Below are 24,998 nucleotides of genomic sequence, written 5' to 3'. Positions count from 1 at the left end.
AGAGGCAACAGGAAATTGAAAAAAAAGTTTACAGAGTTGATAGTTTGTGTATTATCTGTAGTCACTGTGCACTGATGTGATCTAGTTTTCTTGGACTATAAGAAGAAAATTGAGGAGAATTTAAAAATAAAAAGTTGTATCATGAACTTTTCTCAAATCCAAAAGCAGTGACCTAATTTTGATTTACATTCTCATTAGCTAAGATTTATCCTTTTTGTCAGTGGAATACAACTCAGAGTCCAGAAACAAACCCATTATTTATGGAAAACTGATTTTCAACAAGGGTGCCAAGACCATTGATGGGGAAAAAAAGAGTCTTTTCATCAAACAATGTGGGATATCCACATGTAGAAGAATGAAGTTGGACCCCTATCTCACACCACATTCAAATATTAAATCAAAATGGACCAAAGACCTAAATGTAAGAGCTGAAGCTATAAAATTCTCAGGAAAAAACCTAGGTGTAAATCTTCCTGACCTTGATGTAGACAATGGTTTCTGGGATGGCTGTAACCAAAAGTCAGACAATAACAAGCCTTGGAGAGAATGTGGAAAAACTTGTATCCTTACATATTATTGAAGAATGTAAAATGGTGGCACTACTTTGGAAAACAGTCCAGCAGCTCCTCAAAAAGTTAAACATATCGATATATTGTACGACCCAGTGTTTCACTCCCAAGAAAATGAAAAACATTTGTCTACACAAGAACCTGTACATGAATGTTCACAGCATTAGTCAGAATAATCAGAAAGTAAAAACAGCCCAAATATCCATCAACCAATTAATGGGTAAGCAAAATGTGGTGTAATCACACAAAGGAATATAATGTAGTCATAAAAAGGAATGGAAAATACTGATACACTCAATAGCATGGCCAAACTTGAAACTGAAAACACACTAAGAGAAAGAAGCCAGGAACAAAAGGTCAAATACTGTATGATTCCACTTATACGAAATAACAAGAATAGGCAAATTACTGGAGACAGAAGGCAGATGAGTGGATGTCAGAGGCTGGGAAAAGTGACAGAGAGGGAGTAACTGCTAATGAGTATGGAGTTTCTCTCTGGGGTGATAAAAGTGTTCTAGAATTACATAGTGGTCATGGTTGTGCAATGTTGTCAACATACTAAAAGCCAATGAACTGTATACTTGAGAAGGGTAGATTTCATGGTATGTGGAATGTATCTCAACTAAAAGCTCAAAAAAAGAAAGATGTACGTATCACTTTTGGCGATGAGTCGTTCGGCTTGAATAAACCTGACTTGGAGGTTTGCCACTACTAACTGGGTGGCCCCACTGATTAGAATCAGGAGGGAATTTTTCTCTATATTAGAAAAGGTAAAGCAAGAAGAAGGAACTATTTTATTTTTTAAAAGATCTTATTTATTTATTTGAGAGAGGGAGTGCATGAGAAAGGGAAGGAGCAGGGGGAGGGGCAGAGGGAGAAGCAGACTCCCTTCGGAGCAGGGAGCCCACCGAGACTTGATCCCGGGACTCCAGGATCATGACTGCAGTCGAAGGCAGACACCCAACTGAGTGAGCCACCCAGGTTATTTTAAAACTAAGTTATTTTAAAACTAAGAACTTGCATCTCTTTTAAGAAGTCACTTGTAACAGCTTGTGTCTGGAAGGAGATGAGCACATGTACTTCTTGCATATGCATCAAAGGCACTTAGAAAAGAGTATGTCCTTTTGTTACTCGCCACCTTCCTCTGCCTACAGCACAGCTTCTTAACCTTGTGGTGTGCCCTACAGTCACCCTACCTTCTGTGTGTTGTCAACAGTCAAGTTTGCTGAGCTTTGCTTTCTGTAGTTTTATTCAAAAACAAAAAGAAAAACAGAACAAAATGTAAAAGTAACAAAGACACCAAAATCTCCTGAAGTGATGCATGCCATCCATCTTTTTCTTCCCTGTACAACTGAGAATCATTCATGGAGACATTTTACAGTATTACCTTCTAACTTTAAGACTTGTGAATATCTGCATTTCTTACCATTTTCAAATAATTAATTCCTCAAAACAAAATACAGAGTTGGCAACTCATTTTCTTTTCAATTTGTTGTGTTTTATTTTTTTAAAATGGCTTTTTTTAAAAAAAGATTTTATTTATTCATGAGAGACACAGAGAGAGAGGCAGAGACACAGGCAGAGGGAGAAGCAGGCTCCCTGTGGGGAGGCCGATGTGGGCTCAATCCCAGGACCCCAGGATCATACTCTGAGCCAAAGGTAGATGCTCAACCACTGAGCCACCCAGGTGCCCCTAATTGGTTGTGTTTTAAACGCAAAGCTGGACAGATACTAGAGAGCAATTCAACGCCGTTACAACACTAACCTTAGGATACACACAATGATTCTAGTACACTCTGTAACAGTACAGAGTAAGGGAAATGATGAAGATAATTTCTTAAAGTGATAGGAGTTGTTCAGGTTGCCTGGTGTACAGGGGATGTTTCAAGAATGAGTAAAACAACAATTAGGAGAGCAAGCAAGCTGACAATGTGGTGTAGAGCTCCTCCTAATGGCACAAAGACTAATTCTCATCATGGGACTGGAAACTACCACAATTCATTCAGTCAGACAGCAGAGGTAAAAAAGTAACAAAATGGTACAACCGTCTTTAGAAAAGGTTGCCCTAAAAATGGCAGGGGAAAGCTCAAACAATAAAAGCATCAGTACTTTTTTAAAAAGTCAAATGTGTAGTAGCTTTGGCTATTGATGCATTTATAGAAAAAATGGATGAGAAATTTGTATGAGAAGATTTTCGATTTGAAAATATGATTTGGAGACAGAAAAAATTAGGAAATAAGCAAAAATAATCCACGGAGGATTCATTTGCAAATAGGTTCACTAAATAGGAAGCCTTCCTAGTGCCAGGAGGCGTTACCACAAAGAAACAGGAGCAAGGAGAATGACAATCTGTGGTGTGTGCATGCCATAAATTATTCTAGGGAAAAGTTAAGGAGATTCATAATTATGAAATAAGTAAAAATGCCTTTTCATAATTATAAATAATAATACATATCTGGTTTAATGAATGGATATTTAAGAATACAGTTTGAAAGGCAATGTGATAATTCAAATCAAAGTTTTAAGACCGGTAAGCATTTATTATTCATAAGAAAAAAGGGCTTTTTAATTTTTTTTTTTTTTTTTTTTAATGATAGTCACAGAGAGAGAGAGAGAGAGAGAGAGAGAGAGAGGCAGAGACACAGGCAGAGGGAGAAGCAGGCTCCATGCACCGGGAGCCCGACGTGGGATTCGATCCCAGGTCTCCAGGATCGCGCCCTGGGCCAAAGGCAGGCGCCAAACCACTGCGCCACCCAGGGATCCCCAGAAAAAAGGGCTTTTTAAATGGATGTTTTTCTACAGAAGAACTGATTAAAGAGATAAATCTGAATCTGACCTGGAGGCAGAATGGATTTATTTAGGAGTAAGGCCTATAATACTTTTGCCAAAGCGAGCAACTAGCAGGTAAATATTTCCACTTGAAAATGCTGACGAATAATGGATTTGGAACAACAAAGATGGTACCCCTATCAACCAGTATTTGCTATCGCAGTAGTGATTTCCTGGTTCACAATGACTACCTCTTATTAGGAACTGGCCTATTCTTATGGCTAACGTGTCAAGGGAGTAAGCATGGCTTACTGTTCCAGTGCTAAATTATGTAAAACTAAAGGTTTCCTGAATCCTGAGCACAGGGGCCCAAGTGACATTCTTTCTGTCTGGTTCCAACACTGCTTTTCTATAAAAGCCATGCCCCTGAAGGGCCTCCCAGAAAGCTTGGCAAAGCAAGGCTTCACATCCCAAGTTAGAGGTGCTGCACATCAGCAATAATGCAGAAAATAAAATAGTAGCCATCGCCTACTCCATCTTAGGTCAGGAGTAGCAAGATTAGCTTAAGTGACTCTGGGAGTGTGAAAGTGAGTTCCCACAGATGATCAGCTCAGTGGTTATGAAGGGAGAGGGACTGTTTCTACAATGGCTTATGATCTCAATACTTAATCAGAATTCTTCTCCACAAAGTTTATGGGGGTGGGGTAAAAAGAAAACCTCATCTGTCAGCCCTTCCCAGCCTCTCATGAAATAGCTCTATTCTAATAGAGTTCACAATTAAACATAATTTGATAACTGTTTTCTGGAATGAGGCATCATTTATTGATTTTTATAAATAAGAAGTGAATTTTAATACAATATATTGAAATACTGTCAACTTACTTGCTTTCCCATTAGAGCTGTTTTGTTTAACATAGAATTCAAAGCAAGGTGTAATGAACACTAGCTGTTTACCTGGTAGATGTGCTTGTCTTCTCTACTGTGGACATGAGTCTTGCAAATGCATCCGTCACTTTTAGGCTTGAGGTGGAGATTTCCAGCTTAGAAGTTGTTAACTCATACAACTCTGGATCCACACCTTATAGTATAAAACAACAGTCAGTGAGGGCAAGTTGCAGTGCGTTACTCAATCAGCCATGATCCAAGATGCAAAAGGCACTCATTCTGTAAACATCTGAGTCTTTTATGAGCACAAAAGGTCTTTAGACTGCTGTAGTATTGTATTTGTTTTTTAAATTATAGATTTCACATTTCAGAATTTTTATAAAGTAGGAAAATACTTTTAGGATCTCACTTTGGTATAAATGCAGCCTTAATTCATCTAACATTTATGCAGTAGATATGCAAATACTTCTAAAATTTCTATCTGTTATAGAAAACTCAATTTTGGATTAGTTAGCAATATGAAAGTTATCAATGTTGCATAGAGAGCACATATGATTTGTTTGTTATATGATACTTCAATTTTTAAATGGACTGATAAACCTCATTTTTGAAGTTTTCTCTCCCTCTACACGTTTGTAACCATTTTACCTCCATTACACTTTCTTCCACACCAAAAGATTCAGAAGCTAATCTAAAGTCTCAAATACGGTAAATGACTTGGTTAAATATATTCTGATGCCCTGAGGACACGAACTATTACTCAAAGCATCAAATTAGTGCTAAAGATAAATTATATACCACATGTTCTTTCTTCAGGTCCGAAGCAGGGAGGGTAAAATATTCCCAGAAAAACTAATAAGAGCACTAATTTTAGACAAAATGAAAATTGTCTCAAGGATTACTTATATTTCTATGGTCTCATATCCAGTCTGGTTTTAAGGAATTCAAAATGAAGCTGATTTGTTAGCTTTGATTGGACTTCACTAAATATACACATATATTTTTATATTTCCCTTGGATATAGATTTATATTAAGTAATAATGACTACAAAAACACTGAAACGAACAATTAAACATTTTTGACTCAAGCTCAACTTTAGTTAATAGAGACTCAGATTAAAAAAAATCAATCAATCCTCTACTCTCTGTGGTACCAGCAAATTACTTGAGATAAAAAGTTTAGTAGTTTCAGAATATAGCAGAAAAGCAGACTATAAGGAACAATGTCTTATACTTTCATCAATCCTTACTTATAATTTCTCTGAAGATAGAAAATTATATATAAATGTAAATATTAATGTTATTAACAAGCTTCTTTTTAAGATATTTTAAGGCTAAGAAAGTCAGGAACTGCCTTCTATTAACCAACTTTGCAGATACCTAGCAGATGTAAACACAGATCTCAGATGTTTACAGAAATCAAACAAGCAAAAGCAGCTTCCACAGTTATTATGTCCAACAAGGGAGGAAGGCTATAGAAAATGTTTGTTGACTCTCCCAAGTTCTTAATATTTCATTAAGGTACAATTTCAAAATATACTTAATGAGGTCCTTTATTTGTATCTCTGTAAGTATATAGGTTTCAATTAAAATCTAAAAAATTGTAGATGCCTATAAGGAACGAAATGAACCAAAAGTACCTCCTTCCTCTACTTTATGAAAGGTTAGATTTTAAGTAACCACAAAATTTAAGCTGATGTCTAATATATAATGCAGAATAAACAACTGTATTCTGACTGGCAACAGAAAAGTGGTAGTAAAAATTTGGTTGAGTTTGAAAAATACTGGCCACTTGGCTGTCAAAGAATAAAGTGGGAGATAAAAAAAAAAAGACAACAAAAAACCCAAACTCCCTAGCCCAAAACAAAACAACCACCATCACCAAAGAAATAAAAAATAAAATTAAAAAAAAAATAAAGGAAGGTACATGATACCGTGACTATTTTATATTTTTCAAAAATAAGATAACTTACTCTACACTAATTATTGGAGAGTAATTTTTTTAATGGAAGAGTTTGCTTGTTTTTTTTTTTCAGAACCTTAATGAGGCATAGTTTAGTTACATAACTAAAGCTAGCCAACCAAGTTCTATGCCAACCTCCTAAGTCTCACACACAAAATAATTAAATAACCGCAAGCTAAGACAAAATGACTTTCCCAGAAACAAGTCAGAAAAAGTGCAAGCAAGTGGTGAACTGGAACACTGAGAAAAGTGTTGATACCTGTAGCTTGATGGTAAGTTTTAACAAAACCCAATAGCAATAAAAAGAAGCCAAAGCAAATTTATAGTAATCAAGTTTATATAGCGGCTAGAGCATACTAATGAAAATATGGAACAAAAATATTTAAAAGGTTCCAAAATAATGAGGACTGCATTTGAGCATGCTAATTTCACTTCCATTACAGCTCTAAGCCTCTGAAACCACTTGCTCTTCTGTGTGTATTTTGAGCCTGGTTATCACGTAATTTCTGTATACTTCTTATTTGTGTTCTTAACGGAGTTTGAAATGTAACCAAAAATTAAATTTAAACCAGGTTTTAGGTGTCCAAAAATAGTGACCCCATGTAAACTATAGTACAGTTCATGACAAAACAAATCTGAGAGCAAATTAAAAATGGGAGTTTGGTAATTCATTCTTGGGAATATGGTAAAATAAGGAAACTGATACACAAGTTTTTGTTGTCTTTTTTTCCCCCAATTAAGTATTAAAAACAGCTAATTAGGCTCACCCCGGTCATTCCATAGCTCAAATGTATTTTAGAAGTAATTTGAGTAAATAGTAAAATAACATTTTGAAGTCAAAACCAGACAGATTGGTTTTTTATCTGCTTGCAAAATCTTGGAAATAATGAAAATGATAACCAGGGGCTTAGATTTGAGAAATCCAGTCATTCTATCAAATGGCCTTGGAACTTCCTCATAGCAGGATCAGATTTCAATAACCATATTCTGGAGAAAGATGTTCAGGGTTCCAGGCCCACCCTTATCTGACTTTTATGGTTTTCCCCATTTCCCACCATGGCTCCTGAAGTGGGTGACAGGATATCAAGTGGAATAGAACAAAACCAGCAAATTCTCAGGAACCAGGCTGGCTGTGTAACTGGCTGCTAGAGGGCACAGACAGGGATCCTTGCTACGCATTCTGGGCATCAGCATCTATATAGCACCCCAACAGCTGTCCGGTGATCAATGGGCATGATTACCAGATCACAAGGTGGGATGACAGGGACTCATTAAAATCATATTGAATAAAATGTAAACATAAAAATGCCATTATATTTTAATCTTTTATTCAGTTAAAAAATGACAAAGTACATTAGTCCTTTGGTCAATAAACTGAACTTCGCAGGGCTGAACATTAATTTAACAGGCACTCCATTAAGTTTTAATTTCTAGTTTTTAATTTCTCATAGCAATTATTTTCTACTATGACTTCTGTAACAGTTTTTTTTTTTTTTTCTCCATGAAAAACTAACAGAATACTTTCTATTTAAGGGCTACATAAATTCTATGTGGGACCTATATATAACTCAGTGCTAGACTCTAACATTTTGGAACCTAATTATACATTTAGCATTAATAAACAACTAACTGCTAGAATTTGTAGAGGTTCTATTATCACAGGCACTACAATGTAAAGTCATCTTTGTATACTAAAATATCCTTATATTTCTAAACCCGTATTTTTTTAAATGACTTTATAGAATATGCTTTTAAAAATAAGCATATAAAATATCACATTTTCCACTTACAGGAAAAAGAAAAAAAACCCACAAACAAACCTTCCCTTTAACTGGCTAAAGATATTAGGGCTACTTTATTCCTAGAAACTACTTTCAGCTCTGAATAGTACACTGAGAAAGCTTTCTTTAAAACATGTTTTACAGAAATCATTTGTTATAGTCAGATACTAGAAAATAACAATAGATAAAAGAAAAGTATTAGAAAGATATTATAGAGAATACAACTACTTGTTTCCTTGTTTATAGGAAAGTCAAGTGATGTGGTCATGCTTTTAGTAATTAAACTAGAATTGTGGTTTTAACACTCTGCTGACCTGGGATTGTGGTGCTGCTGCTAGAGCTACTGTCATCCACGGGCCCAAAGAAATCAAGGTTCAGAAGAGTGGAACCTCCACTAGCTTGAAATTCAGTGACCGTGTTGGTAGGCAGCCACACAGAAGGTAAGCCAAGGGAGGAGGGGTTATGTGTAAAAAGGGGTAAGACACACACTTGAACATGCAGGTTATAATTAGTAGTCATTACATATTTTAAAATCAACATTAAAACAATGTGTACAGTATTAGTTTTTCATTACTAAGGACATTTCTAAAGTAACAATTTAATAATTCAATGTACATTTTCTCATGTACAAAGTAAATAATTTAACACTTAGTAAGGTTTTAGTTAGGAGTTCAGTTCTTTCAATCAAAACTCAAAGCCATACCAGAAAGACCAAGGGGAAAGTATACCCGTTAAAGGGAAACAATACTTTAATCTCAACCCAACAGTAAATCACTGTACATGCCCAAATCAATCTTCCATGTTAGTAATGTTGGTTTCAAATTAATGATTTTTAAAAAGTGACAAAGTTGTCAGTTTCAGGACACGCACCAATACATTAACTTGGTTTAAATTAAAATAACATTAATAAGGACTATCATTACTGCCCTACCCTGATGTGCAACCTCAAGCTGTACTGTTCCCCTTTAACTCTGAAACAGTAATCAGAAATAGTATACAGTTTTAAAGAAGTTGTTTGTTAATAAAAAGCATGATGATTTGACTGAATATTCAAGACACCAGACAACAGCAAAAGGTGCATCCAGGCTTTCCTTCAGCACTGTTATTCAATTGGATGCTTTCCAGATCTAGGACCCCCAGTCTAAGGCAAAGCTGATGGAATGACGGGTGTTTTAGACAATGGCTCAAATAACTTATAAAGTATAAGGAATAAGGATAATTGTATCTTAGGGTCCAATCAAAATTTGTGGTGTCAGCACACTGGAAAACGAGCATTTTGTGTCATTTATTTTAAAGACCCACATTACTAGGATAAGTTATTCCTTTTCCAGGATTTTCTCTTGAAGCCATGAGAGAAACCAATTATTTCTAGAACTACCTACTAGTATTTTGAGATAAGTTTTAGAAAAGGATCATGAAAATCATTCATTTTCCATTTGCATAAGTGCTCTATAAAATATTATTAAATCTGAAAACTACTTTGAGTCAATAAATATGATCTATTTGCACACTGTTTTTGGTTATATAATTGTGCTTTGTGCTTTTTTTAAGCAGCCTCTAGCCACAAGACTTTGCATCCAAGAAAATTCCATAAATTAAAACTACAGGAACAAATTTCAAGTAAACTGGTTCTACCTAAAATATCATTTCAACTACTTAGATACTTGTAAAAAATAAAGAAGCTTGTTTTTGACTTAAGATAAAGAAATTAAAATTTTACCTAGCTACTGCCACCTACTTATGTACTTAATACTGTTTAATAATAGTAACAGCTGTTTTTTTTTTTTTTTTGAGCAATTACTATTCAGAAAGAAAGCCTGAATTTCCAAAGATAAGAAGTTATGTTCAAACAAAAAAGGAAATCAGCAGAGAGAAGTTTGTCTGAACTTTGTAGCTTTCTTAACTCTAGCTCTGGTGCTAGAGGCTCTACGGAGAGACGTACCATCTAAAGGGTTAGTAAGGCCACTGCTACTCCAGTCAAACTGGACGGGTGGTAGAGACTCCTAGAGTTGAAAACCAAAAAATCAAAATTAATCAGTACAGGCTATAGCAACATAAAGAATCCTTAAAAAACCAAAAACAAAAACCAAAAAACAAAAAAACCCCAAAAAACAAAAACTATTATAGCAAGATCATTAGGCAATAAAGTACCTAAAGACAAAATTGGGATAATTTACAATTTCAGAAGGTTACTTAAAAATATGAACACGAACTGAAACTGAAAAATTGACAAAGTACAGCTTATTGGTAATTTAAAAAAACTCTCTGAGAAAAGGAATTCACTTTACATTTTCAAACAGATTTTTATGGACTGATTCTATGTCAAGATTTCAATCTATTCTCAAGTTATGATCTAAACTATTGGCTAGATTATAATACAGATATTTTAAAAAATCACTAACTTTTTTCACTAACGAGTGATCTACTTTATATTAAATAACTAGCCACTTAAAATTTCTCAGAGGACGGTCTAATGCAATACAGAAGGTACTATATGAAAATAAGGAGATCGGCATTTTTCAAGACTAAGTAACTACTAAATAACTAGTTATATGACCATATCTGGCTTAATTTAGTTAGTCTCTTTGCATATAAAATAAGAAGGTTTAAAGTCTAAGGTCTCCGGTTCTTTACAATTCCCCAAATTATAAAGAAAATTACGGGACAGAAACTACATTTAAAATTAAAAGAATTTTTAAAATCAACTTCTCCAGTTTAGAAATTACTTATAGTCAGCATCAGAATTTAATTTTTAACATACTTAAAAGCATAATCAGAGTTCCATTTGACTATTTTGGGTTTTTAAATTTTGTTGACTGCCAAACACATAAAGATAAATTGAGTAAATTATACATGTAAGATGGAAGGTAATACAAAACATTTAAAAATGATCACTGCCTTAAGAACAATCTTAACAAGAAAAAAATCTTAAGAAAAAAATCTTAACAAGAAAATCCTGATTTTCTTTTTTTATTTTGGGGATGGTGTTGACAACATTTACTGGAACAACCTGGGTTCTGATAGACTCTTAATACCAACACGTTGCTTTTTTTTGGTTATTGCTTACCACTATGCTTTATTGTAAGGTAGGTACTATTAAAACATTATATTATATTGGTGTATAGATAATTGCTTGTTCCCTATAGGAAAGGAGCATGAATTGGTTATTTTTGAAAGTCTAATCCCATGATATTATAATACAATTGTCTTGATAATTGGGATACAAATGACAGGCATGTTACTATATGCATTTAGTCTTCCCTATATCAGGTCAGGACTGGAGGTTGAGGAGGGAGGTATAAACAAAGCAAAATCCTCACATTAGTGGTTGCCAGAGGGTTGGGGATAGCTGGGGGTGGGGAGGTCTATTAAGAGAGTTCTTTATGGTGATGGAAGAGTTCATGTATCTTGATTGTGGTGGTGGTTTTACGAATCTACCCACATGACAAAATGACATAGAGCTATACACACACATTGTAATCAAGTCATATCTCTGGTTTTGATATTGGGCTATAATTAAGAAAGATGTAATTAGGGGGAGAAACTGGTGAAAGGTACAAAGCATCTCCTCTGTACTATCTCTGCAACTTCCTGTGAACCTATAATTATTCCAAATAAAATAAAAAATAATGCTGGCGAAAATCTGATTTATAACTTATCTGCATGATTAATAAACATTTAGAAAAGATCTTTGTTAGCTGATCTCAAAAACAAACAAATGAAAAGCTCTAAGTATCCCAACAGATTCAACTTCTATTATTCTACTCAGAGACCAGTGAAAGAAACCTTTACTGGTTAGACAACACCCAGGATGGACAACAACCAGGTTAATGCACTAACAAAATTTCTGGTTGAAGAAAGCAAAGCTCTTTCATTAACATGTTTTATCTAAACGATGTCAGTTAGCTGGTTGCTTAGAAATATTTCAATGATTTGCTGGAATTTTAGATTCTCATACAGGTATGTGGCATTTTGAAAACATAGCCAATATTATAATAATGAGGTACTAAAACACTAGTCAATATTTAGTGGAAATAAGACAGAAGTAAAACAGGAGACATTAGCAATTATAAGCTAACTAATGGCACTGGTGAGGAGGGCTACTTAAAGAGAAAGCACTGAATGAAGCACTAAAACAACCTCAAGCAATGTGGTAAAAGTGATTACTGCAGCAACTAAAAGCACTAAGGAAGAAAAGGTCATAATAAAAAGAGCAAAAACACTATCCGTTAACTAACTGGCATCTAAATAAAAACTTGAAATAAAAAATGAAAGAAGAAAAATTAAGTACATTTACATTTATCCCTAAATATTTCATGGTTTTGTTGCTTTGGCAAGTAACATGCTTTTTACTTCAATTTCCAATCACTTGTTTTTAGGATATTTAAAAATACAGCTTATTTTTATATAGTGATCTGATATCCCAAAATCTTGTCAAATTCACCTATTGGCATTACCATGGTTTTCTGGTAAATTCACTGGGATTTTCTATGTAGATGATCATGTCATTTGTGAATGACTTGTGTGAAAGACAAAGAATGCCTGTTAAAAAAAGAAAAGAGCAGAACCCACCTCACTCCCCCAAACCAATGGAGGCTACAGATCAGAGGCATACATCATTTAGCCTTTCCAAATATGTTCTCTTAATGTAAAAAGAGAGAACAATGCCATATAATCATTTTTCCTTTCTTCTAACTTTAAAATTCTGATTCACAAATGGAACAGCCACATCAAATGGCCTAAGAGGATATTTGCTAAGTAGTGACTAGCTAGATAAATAACTGCTGGTCAGAGAGCTGACTCTACTCAGCAGTGGATAAGATGTGGTTGACATACTGATCTTACTAAGAGGGGAATCAGTAGCAGCACCGTGAATGATGTGACCATAAAATTCAGTGAATGAAGATTTAAAAACAAAACAACAAAAGTATCACTACTGCTTTTTGCCCATAAAGCTATCTTTTCAGGTAAAAGTATCCTGGAAAAAACACCAGGAACAGTTGTTAGTAAGTCATCCAGCTCTTAAACAAGAGATGCAATGGTTACAAGAGTAATGAGTACAAACTAATTGGGGAAAAAAAAAAAAACAAAAAAAAAACAAAAAAAAACAGTAAAAATTCAATGGATACCAAAATTGAAACAGGACAGACAGAAGAGAAAGCAGATATCATAATGAGAATTAAACAATAATGTGAAGTTTGAAAGTCACTGTTAGTGATGGCGCTATAAAAACATAAAAGCAAGATTTGGTGTATGATTGACCAAAAATAAATAAATAACTAAATAATTAGGTATTAAACAGATCCTTCCTGACATATTTTGCTGAACTGTCAGCACTGAAGGCTATGGCTGTTTCCTTGGGGTATTATGACTAATGGGAAGATGTAGTGTATTACTGCATGGCTAAAATAGAAAGTAACAATAATATATACAAGCCTGCCAAAGAATAGTGGTAAGAAACATCGCTTTATAGAAAGAGAATCTTACAATGCATTTTAGATGTTTTTAAAATATTTTAACTTGATTCAGGGGTATAGAGCCAAGCAAAGATCATACAGTCTGGTGAAGAAGATGAGGTACCTCAGCACAAAATCCCGACATGTATAATGAAATATCCAGTGTAATTGTGTGTATGTTAGAATGAAGACCTAGAGAGGCTCAAGCTGATTCAGAAAGAAGTCTGAACAACAACTCCCACTGGGAAATATTATTTTGGTTCCCAAAAAAGTCTAAAAGGGAAAGCTAATGAGGATCACAAACTACCACAAAAAAAGTACAGAATGAAACTTGTTAATTCATACTTTGTGTATTTTTTAAAAAGAGAGGTGTGTGTACTAAACAGATGTGATTATCAAGTTTTTAAAATATAATTAGCAAGAGACCAAGTTCCATCTTCTAGCAAAAAAGTTAGATATGCTTCAATGCTGCTGAAAATATCTATACTTGTCTATCAATACGGGGACAGTAGTCTTTTGACCATAAATATAGAGGGGTGTATATGTGTAAAGAGACAGCAGCAGCTAAACACGTATCATGGAGCTATGACTAACCTCCATTTAATTAATACACATTAATTTCCATTAAAAGTTCCATTAAATTGACACACTTTTTTTTTATTAGATCATCTAGACTTTTAGTCATTTACAATTAAATTCTGTAAGGAAGATGATAGATATGAAGTGTGACTAGAATGAAATATAAGAAGTCAAACCAACTAGGGGCAAAAATGACAGGTGACAGCTAACTGACAAAATAAGCAATAGCTTATGGGGCTGTAACACAGAGAAGTGCTTGGACGGAGGAGAGGAGGAGGAGGTGGTGGCAGCTAGCAAGACTAGCAACAAGTGGCCTCAAATAAAGAATGGCTTCATTTTCAGTAAACATACCAGGTAGTTTGAACCAGGTAGTTCAAATTACTTTCCTAACATCTAGCACTGTTGGAATAAAAATGCTGCATAAGGCAGAAGTGGGAATGTGCTGTGGGAGAAGTAATTTTGGAATCTGCTTATGTAGGGCAGGCCTGGGAGGGAAGCGGAGAGCCAGAGAACAATAATACAAGGGCAATTAACGGAGAATAACTAAGGACAGATTCTACCTATGGAGACAAATTTGCCAAATCACCCTGCCTGTTGCCCAACCATCAACAAGGCCAGGCATTTTATGCTTCAGGCTTCCTTGCCCACTATTTCAGTGCTAGTAATGAATTGGCTTCAAAGGGATGTTTAAGTTATGCTCAAGTATGAACCACAGTGGTACACAGCAGTAATGTTAAATGTTCCTTGAAACACACGTGAAAGGGTAGGACTTTGCTTTATATCATTATTTTCTAAAGTATATTCTTCAAAATACTAGTTCTACAGGTGTTATGGCCCTTTTCCCCTGGTCTCTGCAGAGAAGGATCCTGTGGCCAACTAAATTTAAGAAATAAAATTAAATAGGGTTATTAACTGCAGGATTCTCCAGAGTGCTTAATGTGTGTTGAGAATCTCCGAGGGTGGTTACAGGGTATGATGAAAAAATTTCCAAACTTACTTCCCTCGGAACCCTTCTTTAATGGAACATCTCTGGGGATTAGCATTCAATGGAACACACATTTTGGGAAAGGCTGTCCATATTTGTGTGTTAGATATAACTAAAGATGATACTGAGATGATACTGAAGGTAAGAAATGACAAAGCAGATGTTTTACAAATGGTAATGTTCACTTAAAAATATCAATCTTTGAAAAAGAATGCTTAACCAGCACTGAGTCAGTTTCTAATTTGATGTGGGAAGAGTAAGCAAATTTTTTTCCAGATAAAAAAGCGAGGGGAGCAGCTTTGATAATAAACATATTAGACTGAAAAAAAATTGTGCTTAACAGTGCCAAGGAGGTGAAGGATAAGAAAGGTAAGACAGTTTTCTTTTTTCTTAATCCAAATAATGTTTGGTAAAGGCCACATCATTTTCAACTTAAGTAACACTTTTATTCAAACTCTCAAAACAACAGTTTTTGATGTAATAAACACACCTAATCTTATTACTTTATAAAATGGGTAGGCTTCAGGAAAAACACACATTAGCAAATTTGAAGGGTTTGTGTAAATGCAGTGTTTCCCAATTATTCTGAAAATCAGTACTTACCAGATTGGTGTGTCAATAATTATGATCATACAATGTTCAAGCTGTAAGGGATTTTTAGACAGGCCTGCTTCAAAGTCTTCATTTTATAGGTAAAGAAATTGGGGCCTAGATAGGTTTAAAGGACTTACCCATAACCAGCCAGTTCTCAAATTGTGCCTTTTTTTGAAAATTAAAGATCGTTTGTTTATTGTATTCCAAGGGATATTAATAAGTAATCAAAATCATGTCCATCATTAAACCAATTTTTAAAATATTTTAAACTAAAAGTTACATATTATGGGAAACACTGTGTCTGGACACATGTGTGTATACATGCATAAGTGTATCAATACACATACAGATATTTTTACCTGGAATTGGTCAGATGTACATGTGTTCATTTCTGGTGACATGGTGTTTGTCTGACCAATGGAAGCAATTTTTTCTGCAGCAGATAGTGGTTTCAATGGTTCCTTGGTGGGTTCTAACATACCCTGAAAAAGGCATATTAGCTATTAGTGGAAGAGGGGGGAGAAATCAACTCCAACTTTATGGGAATGTCAATCTAGCAGAAAGTAAAAAAACCAAGTCATTTGGAAAGCACTAAAGACAAAAATGAACTATTCTTATATTTTGTTTGGAGACAATCTTCTAGCACTATAATGGAAAATGTTTTACAATAGTACCTTTGGAATCCAAACTTTTTGAAGCAAGACCTTGTATTTTAGATTCAATTGGTTTTAAAGTGCCTAGTTATCACTGCTACACAAAGGCATAAGCAATTTGGGATGGCAGGGGCAGGGAAGAGGCAAGTACACAGAATAGGCCCTAAGAATCCAACAATATTATGATATTTCAGACACTGAAACTGCAGGAAAGGGCACCCTTTGTACCCATTACACCAAGGTGGTGATTGGAGAAGTGAGCATTCTAAAACTTGCCATCCATGATGATGATGTCTACCTGCTTCAATGTAAATTTAGTATTTGATCCTATCTCCACTAAAGGGTGGGAACCTTAATACTTAGATCTTTGGGCTAACAAAGCAGAGACACAGCTATTTCAGAGGGGAAAACATCTTACATGTTCCACTGGATGTGTTATAAATGTAACGCACTTTTTGAGTAAGAAAGGAATGAATTCAGGGTGGAGGTAGAAATAAAGAAGAAAAATAAATCAGCAATGTGTATCAATACTCTACCAAACACTAATAATAATGGGTAATCACCAGTTAATGGCCTGAAAAAAAAAAACCAAGCTTTAACACATTTTAAAATAATACTTGATAAACTCTTATGTATTTATCAACCAGACCACACAAAATCTTCCTTTACTGGAGGAAAAATATCAAAGCAGCTAAGACAGTAAGGTAACTATACATTTCTAAAAACAAGTTTTCAGGACAATTCCCCTTCTTATAAAAGAGGGCATATGCTAACTAAAGCAATTTATAGATTCAATTCTTAACAATGCTATTTGTGAAAGGCTTTATGCCAGCAACTTGACTGAAAATAAATTCATGGTCTAACTCAATAGCTTATACATTATACAGGCTTTCTAGTGCACCCTTATCTAAAGCGACAGTGCACGCAGCAAACAATTCCCAGCTAGCCAACTTTTCCAAAGTGAAACATCCCACAAATCAGTGGTTCTCAAAGTGGTTCCCAAGTAGTTTTTGCACCACCTGGTAACTTGTCAGATGTGCAGCCTCACCCTTACTGAGTTAGAATCTCTGGAGGTGGTGCCCAGCATTCTGTGTTTTAACATGTCTTCCAAACATTTCTGATGCATATTAAGGTCTGAGAACCAGTGACTTAAATGATCATTTCAGCTCCTATTCCTCCAAATGAGACCAAAAGATACTAAACATTTCATTGGTTGAAGCACCATGGGAAGAATTCAGGTATAATTAAAATTGGAAACCAGATATGAAAAAGAATAAATTTCTAAATGTAAAAGCATCATAAAGATGGTAAAGGAGAGATATATATTCACTAAATCAACTTTGGTATTAAAAGCTTATAAAAAGGGTAAAATTATTACCAAGAAAGATAGTAATTAAGGTAGGAAAATAAAGCAAAAACATTGGTCTCTAACTTCTCACAAAATTTAAAAAGAACTGGCTAATATGCTGGGCTTACACATAAGGATTAAGTAGGTTACTGCTCCCCATGTGCCGAATGAAAACTCCTACAAATTAAATTCATACTTTCTACTCAGAATGTGACAGTTAACACCAACAATCTTTAAAATGCTACTCCTCGAGGAAAAAAGAAATACAAATAACCAAAAGTTAAAGAATGTTCTCCATTATTTTTATCACAACAGAAAAAAGTATAAGGATAATCAAGGTGTTTTGAAAATACAAGATAAATTCTATTTACACTTATAAAGGAGAAGAAATGGATTAAAAGCTGAAGCACAGAAAACTTTTTGCCTAATTCCATAAAACAAACAAAACTACAAAAATGAAACAAAGTAAAACATTTCAATTCATTACCAGTAATTAAAGTTTATTCATGAAAATGTCTGTAAGATTAAAGGTCAAGTTTCACCGCAAATTCACTTTCCCGTGCACATAAAGGGTTGTATAATTTAAATTCCATATCAAGTTATTTTTTTCTTAAATATTGTATTTTACCTTATTTTGTAGTTATTGGTGTAAGAATTTAAAAATATTTCTAGTTTAATAGAACATTTTTGTCCACCAATAACTTAAAGACACACCAAAAAACACAAACACATCAAACTTTAAAGTGTGACTGAGTCTTGATAAGGTACAGAAAGAAAATTCCTCAGTTATCCTGGGCTACCTGGCATATCTGAAAAAACAAAATTGAACATATTTTAAAAAATTAATGGAAAAACTGAGGACCAATTATGGATTGTGGCTCATTTTCAATTACTAGCATTTGGTATTCCCAAGCTTTTATATACATCCACAGCTTCACTACTATATCATTTAAAATTGATCAGAAGTGGATTAAAATACATGATATCTCAGTCTTCAGATACTTTAGCTTCCACTTTTTAAAAGCAAATTTAGAAAAGAGAAAAAAAAGGCAGAAAGAACAAGACCTCCAAAGGTACATTTTAGAGAGAATTAGGAGCACTATGTTACTAAATCTTCAATTCAAAACAAAACAGTGTTTTTAATTAATACAATATAGAAAAATGTCCTTAAGTCAAGACTTGAAAGGATTTATGAGATCTTAAAGGAAATTAATAGTTATTCATTTAATGTTTCCACACTAAATGCCCCCTAAAAAACACTTTCCGTGTCATGCCACATAAGATAAATTTTACAGAATGCAGCGATAATAAATTTGCACACAGACATTTTTGTACTTACCAATCCTGCTGCATACATGGGCACTATAACAGGCTGCTTCTTATTACCCGTGAAGAGCTACATACATGTGTTACAGAAAAAGAACATTTATTTAGAAAATGACATGTTATACAATGAAACAGTTAACAAAATATGCTTGCAATGCTTTATTATATACACTGTGAAACATAAATAGAACAAATTATTAAACTGCTCATATGGGCTTCTGTTTTTGATATCTTAGTCCAATCCTTTCTTTTTATAGTTAACAAAAAACACTAAAACCACTTTTTCTTAAAATAACATACGACCAGAGAAAAATTTAGACAGATTTATGTTTAAAAGTTGGCATATTCAGGGACACCTGGGTGGCTCAGTGGTTGAGCGTCTGCCTTCACCTCAGGGCATGATCTTGGAGTCCTGGGATCAAATCCCACATCAGGCTCCCTTCTGGGAGCCTGCTTCTCCCTCTGCCTGTGTCTCTGCCTTTCTCTCTCTCATGAAATAAATAAAATCTTAAAAAGAAAAAAAAACCTAATAAACATTAAGAAAAAAAGTCATATTCAAAATAAATTAGTTTTTAAGACAACTAATAATTATTTTTCTGAGGAACTAGCTTATCATAGCTTGATCAGAAGTGTAACAGAATTTAAAAACACTTATAGATCCACTAAAGGATTTTCCAAGGTACTAACAAAACTCACAATGTTTCGGGTGTCTATTCCCAAGGAGCACAAAAGCTTCTTGTTGCTATGGGAGCCGCCCCACTGATATCTCAAGCCATGTGCATCATGGATGTCCTGTAGCTCGGTCCACACATCCAGCAGTTCCCTGATGATGAAGCCACCAACAACAGGTTATGCAATAGCTTTCACCACAAATTCTAGTTTTAATGTGATGGTGAAATGTTATATATTCCAATAAATCTTGCGTTTAACATGAGTATACAATTATTACAAATCTGAATAAAATCAACTACCACTTAGTTATTAAAATAGCTAAGTTAAACTCATTTGAAACAATTTGCCAATAACCAACCAAAATCTAGTCTGTTTTTTTTTTAAATTGTAAAACAAAAATATTTAAAAGGAGAAAAGAAATCACTCATCCTTCTACCATATTACTACAGTCATTTAATATTTGTGCTTTCTCTTTAAGTCTTGGCCCAATAACGCAGCTGCAATTATAGCATATAGAAAATTTTTTTCAGATTTTAAGCATTTCTTCATCTACATGTATACCTTTTCAATGGCTGTGTAACGTTCAATTAGACAGAATGCATCATTATTTAATTGACCACAATTCTACAGTTTAAATAAGTTGTTTTTACTGTTTAGGTCTTATTGTTAGTAAGGCAAAAAATATTTTCCTGTATTTTATGGTTTGTTTTGTTGTAGAGTTGCTATATCCCCAAAATGAGTCTCTTGGGGAGATTCCTGGGTCTATTTGGACAACTAGCATATTTTAAAATAACACATCTAAAAGGTTTTAAGATGGTAAAGCATAAACCTTTGTCCCCTTTTCTTCTCAGAAATCATCCCCCAAAAACCAAGAAGCAAATCATAATCTCTATCTTTAAAGAAATTAAGAGGTACTTAAAACCCTGCACTGTAAGCACTGAAGTCACAAAGAGGGATGGAGAGACTTGTAAAGAGGGAGAGAATGTGTCCAGACATGGATAGTAATGAAATGCAAGAGAGTACAGGAATAAGAGTAACTTTGAAATGAGAAAAACAACCTAGACCATCTAACATCTAATAATTAATGGGAGATCCAGAAAGACAATGGAGGGCAGGTAATTGTCAATACAAGAGAACTGCCCGATACTGAAACATCGTACACCTAGTACTTAGTCCAATGAACGAAAAGATTTCTATCAAGACACTTCATTGTGAATTTTCAGAATACCAACAACAAACAATCCTAAATTATAAATTTAATGGGAGAATAGAATAAAATAAAATTTTACCACCCATGTACCCATTTATTTCTCAGGAGGCATTAGAGGATGTGCTTCACCAAAATGGGCTCTACATGAAGGGAACTACCAAGACAACATGTAGACAAGAAGCCTAGATTGAATCCATTCCAGATTAGAATAGGACTCAGGAGGACTGAGTCCTCTCATAGAGGACTCAGGAAAAAAAATGGAATGGTTTGATCCTAAGTAAAACTGTACTAATAGGCTGCTGAAGGGTAGGAAAAGACTTAGTAAATGAAAAAGAGAGGCAATTATACATCTGGAAAGAAGCTCTAATAATGGACAGTGAGCACTATTTACATGATACAATAATGCAAATACCAAATATCAACTCAACAAAAAATATAAGTATATAGAGATGATGGAGGATAGCAGATGTAAAGTCTAAATTCTCATCTATCATACTAGAAGTCAAAAGATAATATATAAAGTGATGACAATATCCATTTAGAAATATTTTTTAAAGTGTTCAAAAATGGAGCAGGGAGTTTTTTGTAGGACAATATGATTTTTTAAACTTCAACACAATGTTACAAGAAAATTTTAGAACCTTGATGCTTTAAGAGAACTTTGTAAGTTGGAATATTTGAAACTAACAAATATGCATGCTATCTAAAAACTGTCTACTACTTACCCACTTTCAGCTAAGGCCTCTCTTGTTTTTAATGGGAAGGTGCTTGTTTCCAGCAAGTGCTTCAGGGAAGTAACTTCCTCTTCAGTATCAGGGATAAGTATTGAAGGAAAACATGCTTCGAAAATTCGCTCCAGGCGGTTTAATAAAGCTGTCTGCATCAAAACACCCCCCAAAAGTTTATTTTCATTTCTCTAATTTTAATGTCAGTTTTATCATCAATACACACACGCGCGCACGCGTCTCTAACTCTGCACCCTGTTTACCACTATAAGAGAAAGGGAGGTTAACTACCAGTCAGGGTACAGGAAAACACAGGGGCATAACTACTCATAAAACAATTGTTCTAAGTGATCACATTAAGTAATCATGGTGATACAGTGGTGACAAATGTAGTTATATGCCAAGCAACATATCTGGTACTTCACAAACACTACCTTATTTAATCTATTACAGAATTCACAAAGAAAAAATTATTATTCAATTGTACAGTGAGAAATCATTCTCAAAGTGTGAATAATCTACCCAAACCAAAAAAAAACAAAAAACAAAAAACAAAAAACAACCCCTCTCCCCCCAAAAAACAAATAGAAACATTCAGAAAAACAAACAGGCAGCATTCATATTATTTACATCACTGAGATGCTCCCTATGATCACCCATGTACTCCAGATTTAAGAATACTTAAACTGGATGTTTATGAAAAATATTATGCAGTCATAGTTGACAAAACCTTTTTCTTGAATATAAACATTTGAACTTTAAAAGCCTTTTCGAAATATCTCTGCTGCTAAAAGAACCAAAGTATGAAAGAATGTCTCAATTTTTACTAAGAAATTCAATAGCTCACTTATCATTTTGATGATCTGTGTTATCTTTTAAAAATTCCATTTTTTTCTACGCTTCTATATATGGTGTGTATATAAGTATTTTTTAATAGAACACTGCCTTTCCTCCATGCAAAGACTGGATATTCCCTGGAGTACTTTCACTGAGAACGCTGGCATTTTGGAGTATTTTCATTAATTAAAACTTGTTGAATTTAGACTGACTGACATTTTTGGGGGGTACTACTAGGTTATTCTACATGTACAGCCTACAATAACATTTATTCCTACTTTCCTTACTGTATGTCAGATACATGGGAAATATTTTCAATTTAGCTCAATTTACTATTTTTTTCCAATTTATTACTTAAATACCAAATAGGAATATACACTGTGAAGTTAAAGACTGTTGGAAGTGTACTACTGAAATGATACCAAGTGTACAAGGAAATGCCACATCATGGTAGTATTTCCTGCCAAGTAACAAAAACAAGTTAACGCTTGATTTCTGCTGTTTAGTATACTCAGCAAACAGGAAAATGCAAAACAAAAGGAAAAATCTTCACAAACATGTTTTTCAAACTAAAACCTCTCTTTTGGAAGCAGTATCAGAGCAAAAACTTAACAATGAATAATTAGTCTCAGGGTGCTCTTCTGTTATCTCTACAAAAGTTACTCTAACACCTTCATTATATTCATGTGTGTGATATGGGAAAAGGTTCTCAGTATCAATTATGAAACCTACAGTAAAGAGTAGACTCAAGATCCCAAGGCTTGTGAAACTTGAGTGTGTCAAGGGGACCCATACTTACTTGCTTCAACAGAGGGAATGGACAGACATTACTTTTAAAGGGATCAGATAACCATCTAATTGGAAACATGATGAGCGCTGGCTCCTTCTGGGCAAGGAAGGTAAACAAAAACTCACATATGACCAAATTTTACTTCTCTGTAAATTAAAACTGAATCTCTCTTGTATCCTCTTTGTTATCCTTCTTGGGAAAGAAAAAATATTTATCAAAGGAAGAAAGAAATGACCCCAAAAGACATCCAGTTATTTGGGCAATATTACACCTAACTACCAGGTATACCAGTAAGCAAATTCTCAAATCAGTGGAATGTACATGAACAAACAGAATATCACATTCACCTCAAGTCTTTACTTACTACCTAACTTTTTCTCATGGAGAATGTAAGTTACATGGAAAATTTAAAAGAAAGTTCCATTTATCTTTGTGGTTAGATATTACATTCAATTGCTTTATATATTTTCTTTAATGAAGTAAACCAGGGGTCAGCAAATTTTTTCTATACAGGGCTAGACAGTAAATATTTTCGGCTTTGCACCATCTATAAACATATGTGTCTTGTGTTCCAATGAAATTTTATTTACTAAAACAGCCAGCAGGATAGATTTGTTTCATAGGCCAGTTTGCTGACCTCTGAGGTAGAGCAATAAATAACAAAGATTTAAATAATCAGAACCTACTAACTGAACAGGACCACCCACCATAAGGAGGAACTCTTAACGATTCAACAAGAAAGCAGCTAACAGAATTAACAAAGATTGTGATGAAAAATAAATTTCCTGACATTTTGCTTTAAAAGTATAATTTCCAGCTACCCAAACAACTAGTCTGATGGTAAAAGGGAATCTTCTACGAAGAATTTCTTACTAATATGTTGTTCATGGTTATACATGCCAAATTTCATTTGCTACTAGTTAATTCCAGGAAGTAAACGTATGATGTAATATAATACTTCAATAGAGGACTGTGGACCCAGGGGTGAGACTCAGTTTCTGGATTTATAAACTGAAAATATCAGGGGCAATCTCACAGGGTGGGTAACCAACCACAGGATTAAATACTTGGTACCCAGTGTGTGCCGAGAAAGTGGTAACTTTTTTCACTACTATTGTTATTATACAGGTGGTACATAGAAACACAGTGGGCTACAAAGGAATAAAATAAATGTCAAATCTAGGTTCAAATCTCACTAGAGATGTTTCTCTACCACTATTTAACATTTTTTTTTTAAAGATTATTTATTTATTTATTCATTCATGAGACACACACAGAGAGGGAGAGACACAGGCAGAGGGAGAAGCAGGCTCCATGCAGGGAGCCCGATGTGGGACTCGATCCCGGGACTCCAGGATCACGTCCTGGGCTGAAGGCAGGTGCTAAACCACTGAGCCACCCAGGGATCCCCACTGTTTAACATTCTAAATCATTATGAAGGGATCCCTGGGTGGCTCAGCGGTTTAGCGCCTGCCTTTGGCCCAGGGCACGATCCTGGAGTCCCAGGATCAAGTCCCACATCAGGCTCCCGGCATGGAGCCTGCTTCTCCCTCAGCCTTGTCTCTGCCTCTCTCTCTCCCTATGTCTATCATGAATGAATAAATAAAATCTTTAAAAAAAAATCATTATGAAAATACTTGTTTCAATCTATCGATTTCTACCACAGTATAAGAAGAAATGAAATAATCCAAATTTTTGCACCCACCTGAAGATCCTCTTGAATTGGAAAATAAGAACCAATTTAAAAATGTCTATCATTAAGAGCCACTTGTATAAACAGAACCTCTTCCTGCTACTCATTGTGGATTTTATTTTTTATTAAAAAAATTTGTTTTTTTGAGAAAAAGGGGGGGATG

General features: G+C 34.5%; 1 protein-coding gene across 7 annotated transcripts in view; it reads right to left on the bottom strand.

The window, feature by feature from the left end:
* AFTPH (aftiphilin) overlaps nucleotides 1-24,998 on the bottom strand; it is a 66,869-nt gene that overhangs the window by 3,729 nt on the left and 38,142 nt on the right. For 5 of the 7 annotated variants that reach the window (XM_072768612.1, XM_072768615.1, XM_072768613.1 and 2 more), the window contains 7 exons: nucleotides 21,516-21,667; nucleotides 19,605-19,731; nucleotides 18,922-18,978; nucleotides 15,941-16,063; nucleotides 9,910-9,970; nucleotides 8,282-8,365; nucleotides 4,293-4,416 (listed from right to left, as the gene is read on the bottom strand). In XM_072768612.1, the coding sequence (XP_072624713.1) occupies nucleotides 4,293-4,416; nucleotides 8,282-8,365; nucleotides 9,910-9,970; nucleotides 15,941-16,063; nucleotides 18,922-18,978; nucleotides 19,605-19,731; nucleotides 21,516-21,667 (728 nt within the window). The remainder of the gene's footprint in view (nucleotides 1-4,292; nucleotides 4,417-8,281; nucleotides 8,366-9,909; nucleotides 9,971-15,940; nucleotides 16,064-18,921; nucleotides 18,979-19,604; nucleotides 19,732-21,515; nucleotides 21,668-24,998) is intronic. The other 2 variants (XM_072768618.1, XR_012003624.1) reach the window with 2 other exon arrangements.

Source organism: Canis lupus, chromosome 11, assembly GCF_048164855.1.
Source record: "Canis lupus baileyi chromosome 11, mCanLup2.hap1, whole genome shotgun sequence".
Taxonomy (NCBI): domain Eukaryota; kingdom Metazoa; phylum Chordata; class Mammalia; order Carnivora; family Canidae; genus Canis; species Canis lupus.
This window is presented reverse-complemented; position numbering and strand designations above follow the sequence as displayed.